Source organism: Chenopodium album, chromosome 18 (assembly GCF_948465745.1).
Source record: "Chenopodium album chromosome 18, dcCheAlbu1.1, whole genome shotgun sequence".
NCBI classification, from domain to species: Eukaryota; Viridiplantae; Streptophyta; class Magnoliopsida; order Caryophyllales; family Amaranthaceae; genus Chenopodium; species Chenopodium album.
The window spans coordinates 9,886,025-9,897,396 of NC_137851.1; the positions used below are offsets into that span (position 1 = coordinate 9,886,025).

At 34.3% G+C, this 11,372-nt stretch overlaps 1 protein-coding gene across 1 annotated transcript; it reads right to left on the reverse strand.

Moving 5' to 3' along the window:
• Positions 1-3,612: 3,612 nt before the first annotated feature.
• Positions 3,613-10,382, reverse strand: LOC145593036 (histone deacetylase 2-like). Its single transcript, XM_081649546.1, has 13 exons — positions 10,248-10,382; positions 10,046-10,101; positions 9,022-9,139; positions 8,796-8,858; positions 8,218-8,286; positions 7,973-8,139; positions 7,819-7,883; positions 7,689-7,735; positions 6,840-6,884; positions 6,706-6,756; positions 6,363-6,449; positions 5,450-5,537; positions 3,613-4,020 (listed from the first exon to the last, which is right to left on the reverse strand). The coding sequence occupies exons 1-13, from the start codon at positions 10,329-10,331 to the stop codon at positions 3,908-3,910; spliced, it is 1,053 nt and encodes a 350-aa protein (XP_081505672.1). The 5' UTR covers positions 10,332-10,382; the 3' UTR covers positions 3,613-3,907.
• Between the last annotated feature and the right edge of the window lie 990 nt (positions 10,383-11,372).

Below are 11,372 nucleotides of genomic sequence, written 5' to 3' on the forward strand. Positions count from 1 at the left end.
ATTGCATGGTGTGAAATATTTCACTAACAAATTTTTTAAAAAAAATAATAAAAAAAAAAAAAAAAAACCCTTCATATTTCGAACTTTGACTAGCGTTGGCCTACCACCAACTATTAATTAGGGTGCAACATGTACCATTAATTACCATTGCTAACAAAATATCTATTAATGAAATGCGTTTCATCACCATTCATAATTGGTGGTGTACTAGCGATTAGTCAAAGTTTATGGTACTGGATGCACTCAAGCTAACGCTTAATTTGTTCAAGCCAATTTAATCAATATTTATTTATTTATCTAAATTTTTTGTTTCCAATGATATTTTCTGGAGAAGTAATGTTATTCCTGACACAGTGACATTATAACGGTATAATCTACTCCGTATAATAATGCTTTATTTATTTAATTTTTTATTTATATTTTTTTACAAAAACTTCTTTTTTAATGAAACAAGTGAGTGACCTTGGGCGGGCGTTGCCCCGGATTGCTACTGTCGTAGACGTACAATCGATAATTTTTTTGAGGCTTTTCAAAACCGCAATTGTCATTGTCAAACCAAAATTGAGTTATTCTCTAAATATAATTTTTTTTTTTATTTTTTAATTGAACCTTGTGGTTTGTAGTTATATAAATTATTTTTCCATGTAAATAACATAGTTGATATTGGCTTAGATGGTTAAATAGTCATACCTCTTATAAGAGGTTGAGAGTTCAAACCTCCTTATCCTACCTAAATATACAATTAAATTCATATACTACCTAACTTAAAGTACTTGTATTCTACTGTTGTGACATATTGTCATTAGTTCCCTGTTTAGGTATTCTTGGTCGAAGATTCGAGTCGACTCAGTCGAGGCAATGCACTTCAATAATGTAAGACTTCTCACATGAGGGTTCGTTTTTTTAGCATCATGGCCTTCGTCGATGTCCTTAATGAAGCTTTCATAATCAAGAAACTTGGAATTGGACAACTCAAAATGAAATACAAACTTACAAAGCCTTTTTTTCTTATTAAAATCTTAAAGCTTGAAATTTGACTGCCCAAGAAATCAAAAGCCAAGCAAGACATATCCATAGCTCATACTATAATTTTATCTCAATTTACCATTACCACATATTGATGTACAAACCATGAATAAAAATTGGAATATGTTCGTAACTGTTAGGGTTGGTGAGTGCACAGCGGAAGTAAATTAAAGACGTAGAGATTGATAAAATAAGTAGGAGATAGTAAAGGCAAGATAATTAGAAAAATGGACACACGATATTTAACGACGAGCTCTTTTATTCCACTATTTGAAAAATAGGAGAGTACAAGTATCCCTTTAAGGGTTTATATTACAATATGACTCCCTCTATATTACTCTTTAAGGAGTATTACAAAGTAGAAATAGTGGATTTATAAAGAAGGTAAATAGTACAAGGAGGTGTAGTATGTAGGAAGGCTTGTGTATGGTATGGCTTCTTGTGTTGTGTTGTATTCAATGATTCGATGCCCATGACCTATATTTATAGGTGTAGATGGAGTTTGGAAGAAATGGCCAGAATATTCTAGAAATTCCTCCATCATTCTTGTATCCATAACGTTCTAGAAAATTCACGAACCATGTATTATATTCTAGCTAATAGCTTCCAATGTCAATAATTCTCTAGAACATTCAAGTAGGATATTATTCTAGAGATTCCGGAAGCCTCTTGAATATGCACAATACTCCACCAAAATAATGGGCTTATAAAATTTGGGCCATACCCAACAATCTCCACCTTGGACCAAATTTTATATGTGCGCTTGTCGTATGTTACCCGATCGACATTAAGTGAATATGTCACATGCTAAACCCGATTCAAACTTAGGTTCAGAATAAAAAAGTGACTTACTTGGACCCGTATTATGAGGATGTTGTTGTCGAGTCGGGATTAAGTATGATAAAGCCATAATTGAAGATCCTTGTAATACATAGAGATTTCTATGTTTGATGGCCTTTAATATTTCTTGAGCACCTTTGGAGACTTTGAGTACTCCACCTTGAGCCGAAATCTTATATTCTTTTGAGTCTAGAATGCCAAGAGAGATGATATTCATCTTCAGATCAGGAACATGATGAACATTAGACAAAGTCCTGATCACACCATCTTGCGTCTTGATCCGTACGGAGCCAACACCACGAACTTTGCAATGATAACCGTTACCCATTGTAACAGTTTTATTCTTCACCGACTGATAGTCGGTAAAGTGAGACTTTTGAGAACATATATGGTTGGCAGAACCCGAATCAAGTACCCAGTCAAAATTTTTATTTCTTCTTGGCGAAGTAGCTAAGAGAACTTCATCTCCGGACTCTATTTCTCCAAAATCGGCTTCTGCCGTCTCTTTCGACTTTTCCTCTTGCTCTTTCTTTTTGAGCTTTTTATTTGCAAACCAGCATTCTTCAACTGTGTGCCCAAGTGTCTTGCAAAACTTGCATGATTTTCCAGATTTGTGTCCATTAAATTTGGACTTCTTATTGGTACTTTTATTACCGTGTGATTTTCCTTTTATATTTAAACCTTCGGCATTTTCATTAGAATGAACTTCAAGGTCAAACTTTTCTTTTGAGAGTTGGTGAGATTTAACATCCTCAAAAGAAAGAGTATCACTATTTCCATAAAGCATAATTTTCTTGAAGTGTTTATACGAAGGTGGTAGGAAGACAATTAGTAACACGGCCTTATCCTCATCTTCGATTTTAACATTTAAATTTTCAAGATCAATTATAATTGAATTAATTCATCGATATGAGTTTGAATGGAATTACCTTCGGCCATCCGAATTGTATAAAGCCTTTCCTTGAGACAAAGTTTGTTGGCGAGGCTTTTAGTCATGTAGAGGGACTCCAACTTCAACCATAATCCGGATGCTGTCTCCTCGTGAATGACCTCGCGTAGTACCTCCTTGGTTAAACATAGTTGGATTGCCGAGAGGGCTTTTTCGTCCAACTCTTGCCATTGCTCGTCTGTCATGGACTCTGGTTTTTTAGCTTTTCCATCCACAGCCTTCTTTAATCTGCTCTGTACTAGAACGGCTTTCATCTGGACTTTCCAGATGATGAAATTAATCTTGCCGTCAAATTTCTCAATCTCGAACTTCGGGACCGAAGACATCTTTAATGTGTAAACACTCTAATCAACCTTTGGCTCGGATACCACTTATTAGGGTTGGTGAGTGCATATTGGAACTAAATTAAAGATGTAGAGATTGATAAAATAAGTAGGAGATAAGTAAAAGCAAGATAATTAGAAAAATGGACACACTATATTTAACGACGAGCTCTTTTATTCCACTATTTGAAAAATAGGAGAGTACAAGTATGCCTTTAAGGGTTTATATTACAATATGATTCTCTCTATATTACTCTCTAAGAAGTATTACAAAGTAGAAATAGTGGATTTTTAAAGAAGGTAAATAGTACAAGGAGGTGTAGTATATAGGAAGACTTGTGTATGGTATGACTTCTTGTGTTGTATTGTATTCAATGATTCGATGCTCATGACCTATATTTATAGGTGTAGATGGAGCTTGGAAGAAATGGCCGGAATATTCTAAAAATTCATCCATCGTTCTTGTATCCATAATGTTCTAGAAAATTCATGAACCATGTATTATATTATAGCTAATACTTTCCAATGTCAATAATTCTCTAGAACATTCAATTAGGATATTACTCTAGAGATACTGAAAGCCTCTAGAATATGCATAATACTCCACCAAAATAATAGGCTTATAAATTTTGGGTCATACCCAACAGTAACAAAAACCCTTTTATACAATGCATGAATATTTTTAGCCACTATTTAGTTATACACATAAGAGGTTTAATTTCTGTTGAGACAGCACACGATTTTCTTTCCATAAAGATATACGTAGTATTTAGCTTCCAGTTTTTGCAGTGTCTTGAGTGCCTGACATATTTATCAACTGTTTCCTGGATAAATTGATAATTGAATCCGCGATCACCCTAGCACTGGATTTCATATAACCACCTGAAACAAAAGATGTGAACTAAATAAAGATTATAGTTCTGAGCTACGTCCCTTAGTAGAAACCTACATTGTTGGGTTCAGGTCCTCCAGGGAAAGATGTTGTCCTCTTTAGCCAGGCCAACTAACTCAATATGATTAAGTTCCCGACCACAATCCACAGGTGGTGTTGACTGTTAAGTACGTGTGCATGTGCAGGTGGTAAAGGGGATAGCTTGTGATGGATTAAGTGATAGGGTCAATTACATAGAGGCAACAGAAATAAACTTTATTGAAGTCTAGATTTTGGTTCAAGTTCATGACATGAAATTTCAGATTTTCAGTCATTCCAGAATGGAAATATTGCAAAACACCACATTTTATAACAACTTTTTTTTGTAAAAAAACACCTTATAAATTTTTTTTGTAAAAGCACACCTAATACCACCTTTTTTTTTCGAATTAACACCTTACCCTGCTTTCCGTCCTTTGACTTGGTTTTCAAGTATTGACTTGCACGTAAGAACCACGTGTTCCGGTGAGTTCCCCTTTTCTTTTTTTTTTTCCAATATACCCTCCATCTCTCCAATTCAACTTTCTCTCTCCTCCCTTCTCCCACAGAGTCCCAATTACTCACCATTAACGAAGGAAACTCCATTTTTAAGTGTGAATTGTTGCAATTAACCTAATTTCGAGTAAGGTAAGTTGTTGTAATTATTGAAATTTCTTGTAAATTATGCTGGGTTTTCGAATTTTCATAAATTAGGGTTTGTAATTAAAAATTAGGGTTCTTCGTCTTTGCGCACAAATAATAGAATTAGGAGTAATTTCGAGAGGCCAATGTACACCAATGTGGTCTTTAATTCTTTTTTTTTTTTTTTTTTTTTTTTTTTTTTTTTTTTTTTTGTATGTGCTTGCTCTATTGGGCTTCAATGAAAGAAGGGGGTGAGGAGGTGGGGTGGAGTTTTGGGTGGATGGGGCTGAATGAACGGGGGTGGAATTTTCATGGGAGCATATTTATTGGGTGAGATGGTGTTGGTGAGAGTGGTAGTGAATTGGTGGTGGCAATGAGGTGGTGTTGGTGGGGGTGGCAGTGAGGTGGTGTTGGTGAGGGAAAAGAGAAAAAAAATAAAGGAAGAAGATCACGTGACCCACACGTGCAAAGTCAACACCGGAAAATCAAGTCAAACACCGAAAACCGGGTTAAGGTGTTACTTCGCAAAAAAAAAAAAAAGTGATTTTAGGTGTGTTTTCACAAGATAATTTTTATAAGGTATTTTTTCACAAAAAAGGTGTTATAAAGGGTGGTTTATTGTAATTTTTTCTAATTTTAAACACATATACATCTGTGAAACACAGCCAGGAACCTAGGATCGCCAATAATGATATTTGCAGCTTTAAACAAATTGAAAATACTTTGGAGTAGATGGCTCAGGTAAAGACAGAATAGAACCTGATGTAAGCATAAGTATAGGAATGCCTTTCTCACGAGCAAAAGCAAAAACCTTCTCATCTCTCTTGATTATACCTTCGGGACTGATCTGGAAACAAGAGATGGATTCCATGAGTAAGACTTAATAATTAATAACCTCAAACTAAACCAATATATGTTCTGCAAAATATTAATGCATGGAACTTGCCCCATGTACAATGTTGTTTACAACAAAACAAGAGGCCGTTGCAGAATTTATAGGAATAGCAGTACACAAGAAATCAACTAACATGCCAGGAATACTAGACATACACCAGAAGAAGCAAGCTGCGAATCCTTCACTGTGACTAATGCACAAACTATAAAGTACAAAGTAGAAGTAATTTGAGAGAGTTATTGATAGAAAATTCATCAACCCTCTCAACTGACAGAAACCAAGAAACCCATACATTAATCTGTGTATACTTAATAAAATTAGCCAACACCTAGAGTTGTTAAATTAGAGGGTAAAAATTAGAAAGGGATATCTGTGGTAAAGTACAGTATTTAAAGTCCATCCTTAATACAAATATTAAGAAGCTAGGTTGGATAATCATGGAAAGAGATGTTGACTCTAGTTTTTGACATCAGAACCTTGCACCAATGACTCGAATTCCTTTTGTGTATTGCATGTTCCACCCCAGGCCAGCACACCATGATTCATCAGGTTAGCGTATTAAGTCCAAGTAAATAATGTTGATTGTATTAGTAAACATGTTTAGCATTATTCTAGATTCTAACAGAAGATGTAGGGTTTAGCAAAATCCAACAATCTAATACAGTAATATATCATCTCCAGTCATCCAGCATTTGTGGATAGACTCTTTTAGACAAGTTATTAGTAAAGAATGACCAACAACAAACGATCAGGTACAGCAAATGGCAAGGTTCTCACCCTTAGACATCCCAGCGGATCTCTATCCAGAATATCGGTTCCAGCATTGTATACCACCAACTCAGGATCAAATTTTTGTCTAGCAACCTGTCAAATTAATGAACAAAACTTAAGGGATCAAGTTAGTACTCCACAACTCTAGCACATACTTACGAGAATCACTAAATTAGATAGAATGGTAACAAACTTGAAATTTGCAAAATTTAATACATTTACATATGGACTATCCTGCAAACTTCTGCAACCCTTCAAATGGATCAACTTAAACAGGAGAAGAAAAAATAAATAAATAAAAAACCATAGGGTAGGCAGTAGATATTGGCATGGATGAGACGTTACATACCTCAAGTTCCTCATCCAATTTCTTCAAGTAAGCATCTGTTGTGGTCCCACTCTGTAAAACAAATCAAAAGAAACGAATTTGTAATCACAAGGCTTAAACCAAGAAGCTTTCTGCCTATTAAACTGATAGCTTACTGGAATTTCAACATTCTGATTGATGTACCTCCTGGCAACTAAATCCTGAAGCAAAATTCAGCAAATATTTTCAGAAATAAATCATATTCAAGTGAACAGAAAATATAGGCTGCTGATTTAGTTTTAGCATGAACAAATTTAACCTTCATGTGCATGCCTCAGAGATAATTACTGAAGCTAGGATTCAGCTGGTAGACACTAATTCACATGTGATCTAACCCATTTGCAAATAAGATGTCTAAAGACATTGGTGAACCACCCAAGAATCTTGATTTCTAATCCCCCAGAAAGCACATCAATTTAAAACTACACTTTATTCAAAAAACGAGTTTTTTTCATTATCCCAACGGCTCTCTCACCCAATTTCACCCTCTTCTCCCCTGATAAGTCTTATCACTTTGGTTAGAATCCCTGAACTTATTTGAACCGAACTTATATGATCATATTAGACCTTATCTGCACGTATATTTAATTGTCAGCTGGACTTATTGGGCCACATCCGTACTTTTACTGATATGAATTATTAGACCATATCTGAATCTATAAGCCCTCAACATAACTTATATCTTTGATAGACAAGATTTTTTTTGCAAAATTGCAAATAGTTCACTGGTCAAGTCTTCAATCTTGAATCTTCCTCATATGGAAAAAATAAAAGTCATAATCCCTTTTATCTTCTCTTGAATTCATTGTATACATGGCTAGCAAGGGTCTACCCAATTTTATCACCAAAAATACCTATATATGGACAGCCACGGTTAAAATTACAAGCAAGGTGGGATGGAAGACTACACAGTTTATTTTATTCAAAGAGAACCTTAAAGATCTGGTACCAGCAGTGTAACTTACTAATGGATATACTTCAGAATTGTACATATCAAGTATGTATACTCTTTCTGCAAATAAAAGTAGTACTGTGTATAAGAAATTATCTAAAAGTAATAAGTTAATAACGTAATCAGGTAGACAAGAATCATACTATCTTTAGAAAAATCTACTTCGTGACCATTTCCTTGATGTGCATCAAGATCAATAATCATAACCCTGAAGAATGTTACAAAAGAGATTAAACTCGAAATAAGTAGTTTGAAGGTGTTGTCAGCAAAAGTACTCATTTTTATAACGGCCAATACCTTGAAATATTTAACTGAACAAAAGCAAAGTGAATGCATAGAGAGATGTCAGCATAAGCACAAAATCCACCTCCCTCATCAGCAGAACAATGATGGAAACCTCCACCAACATTAATGGCCCATCCTCGTTCCTTTGCAAGCTTTGCAGCCAGAACAGATCCCCCTACCTACAAGCATGATTATAAAAGGTTCAACTTGATGATGGAGTAAAAAAAGAAAACTAATCGTACTTATGGTTGTCATGCCTGTTTTCGGAATGGATAAAGAATTTTACGCTGTATGATACAGTTGGGCAACATTGCAACTGGTGGAACCTGTAAATAATATAGTGATGTAAAAAGAAAGTTAAATTATACATAACCTCGGTCTTTGAAATAGAACTATACTCATTCAGGGCAATAAACGGAACAGAACCACAAAACCAAAGTATTCCACTCAGCAATCTACTTCCACAACAACATAAATGATATTCATCTGGCCATTTCATACCTACCTTGGGTTATCATAGTAAAACACATGCTGCCTAACTAAAATAGGAATGATTATGTAACTCGCTTAGAGAAAAAAGGATTAAACTATCAGCAAATCATCTACAAAAGAACAAAAACACCCACCCAGCTCAAACAAATCAGCTTCTGTACGGCTGTACCAAACCAAGACATTATTATCAAAATTACCATGATGTACAATTGAATATGAGAATGTTTAACAACAATTAAAAAAAAGCAGAGTTCTCGCCTTTTGAACAAAAATAAATTCATATGGTTCTTTCTCCTAAATGTCCTAAAATCCAAAATCCATTTACTGTGACTTGTATATATACCACTAGAATTTTAGCAACAGTTGAGCTGCTTTGAAGACTATCCAGGTACTTCTCTGGGTGTACCTGTAAACACATTAAGTCCCCGATTAGAAATTATGCCGGAGGCAATGGACCAACAGCTGCCTGCTAGATCAGAACAGTGAACAGGACATTACAATATTGAGCAATGAAAGAAAAAGAGAATTAAAACTTATAAAGATCAGCTAAGAAACAAGTTCCAAAATACCACTAAGAGGTCCTCTTTCGAAGCTTCTTCAGGCTCAATGATACAACTTTTGTCCAGCACACCTTCTGAAGCAAGGAATTGGCATATACGACCCCATTTTGAAGAATCAAACGGATGCCTATTTTTAATCAAATGAGAAGTAGTTATACAAATTTTTGTAAATCAGACTTATAAACTTGTATTTTCTCGTCACATAGAGATACATTAAAGTTATATAGCCCACAATTGATCAGCCAACTCATTGGTCATTAACAATCTCAACATGTGTCTTATTGATAGAGAAACTTCACAGATTTATGCATCCATCAACTAAAAGTGGTCTGGAGCATATATGAGCATAGAAGAATCCTAACATGATATCGAGGGCGAATCTACAAAAATTAAGCCAGTGGCCCAAGGACAGTTTGAGGCAAATTTGAGATTTCATGTTTATAACTAAATCCAACTTCAGCAAGTGTAATTTATAAATACACCTCAACCTGTATAGTATTTGAGACTAAGAGCAAGTTTAGCCCCAAGTCTTAAGACTTGGGGTGACATCATCATTTTGAGTCTTAAGACTTATGTTTAAGACTTTTCCCATTTTTCTTCTTAAATCTCAAGCAAGTCTGAAGTTGAGTCTTGAAATTCGAAGATTCAACTTAAAACTTGAGATTGGGACCGACCTCACTTTTATTTTTATAATTTTTTTTTTTTTACACTTTTCTACATATAATGTGTTATATATTTGAGTCTTAGGGCTAAAAAAGTGATAAATTTGTGTAAATCTTAGTGAGTTTTAACAAGAATTTGATGACATCATTTTTAATGGGGACCACCAAAAATGATGTCACATTCAAGTGTTAAGACTTGGGCTAAACTTCGTAGGAGCACCGCGATATCAAAAGCATACAATTAATTTTAAATTTTTAATTATAAATTTGCAGCACATACTAATAAACTTTACACTAAAGCAATATCAGATTATCATCACTATCAAAAATTAAAAAAATTGAAGCAGCTAAAATTTTAGTAAGGCACTTACAATTTTTCCATTCCAAGGAAAGAAATATTATAATCAGATGAATAAATCAGCGGAACCTATATATAAAAATTAAACACATCAAAATCAAAATTCAGAATAAAAATCAAATTTCAGAATTAAAATCAAATTATTATAAAATTCAACTTCAAATTCAAAAAAATTGATCATGAAAACTAAAATTTTACAAAATTAATTAAGATACCTTGGAAGGAGGAACATCGAAGTAGAGCTTACTGGAGAGAATTCGACTTCGGCGAAGATCTTCAGGTGAAGAAGAAGCTGCCATTTTTGAACGGAAGAGAGAAAATTGAGGAGAGAGAAAATATAAGTTGCTGTGTCTGAGCCACTCTGCTGCGGTGGACGACTTTATTTTACCGCCGGTAACGAGATTTTATAAGCAACAGATATTTTAGTTGACTGTTGAGTGTACACGTGTTGTGCCAAAACTAACTTTATTTAATGTAGGTTGCTCTTCAGCACAATATTAGGAATTTGTGCGTCGAAGGTGAAAAGAGTGACGTGTACATATAGGCGCATATCTCTTGTATATCTACAAAATATATAGGATGGTAAAAATATAAATTTGGTAAATTTTTAGAAAAAATTGACTCTACAGTATACATTAAATGTATCATTATGAATTATTATGCAGATATAATGTATTATTAAAGTATAAGTTGTATTAATAATATTTTTTGTATATATTATGCATGTAATGGTACTTTTTACCATCTTATAAGTTGAATATTTTTTCCCAAAATACTTACCACTTGCCACCTATTATATATGTAATGGTACATTTTTCATCTTATATGTTTGCTAAACCAATGGGAGCTATGCGCTAAGAGTTAACCAAGACTGACAACCTCCTGTAATTAATGCAGTTAGTAATAGATGGCAATAGGGGGAAAACTCTTAGTGCATAGGCCCTATATATTAGGCATGTAGATAATATGACATTTTTGTAAATAATGAAAACCCAAGGGTGGAAAATTGATGGCAAAAAGTACCACTACATGCATAATAGTACACAAAAAGTACTATTAAGTCAACGTATACTTTAATGCTACATTATACATGCATAATAGTACACAAAAATGTACCACTGTACTATTAAGAGAGTGAAAATATACCACGGAATCTTAGATTAACCTCCTATTTACATGCCAAATACATAGGCCCTATGCACCTAAATGCAGTCGGTAATAGGGATGTCAATGAGTCAAGTAATCAAGTATTAACTTGTTCAAGCTAGGCTCATAAGAAATACTCGTATACAAGCTCGAGCTCGGCTAATCGTGTCTAAGGGAGTTCCATATGACACATA

Bases quoted from the DNA above. Each gene is read 5' to 3' on its own strand.
- LOC145593036 (XM_081649546.1), bottom strand. From the start codon at position 10,331: ATGGCAGCTTCTTCTTCACCTGAAGATCTTCGCCGAAGTCGAATTCTC. The intron at 8,140-8,217 runs GCATGACAACCA...TCATGCTTGTAG, and splicing joins TTTATCCATTCCGAAAACAG to GTAGGGGGATCTGTTCTGGC. The intron at 6,885-7,688 runs GTAAGTTACACT...ATTTTGCTTCAG, and splicing joins ATTCTGAAGTATATCCATTA to GATTTAGTTGCCAGGAGGTA.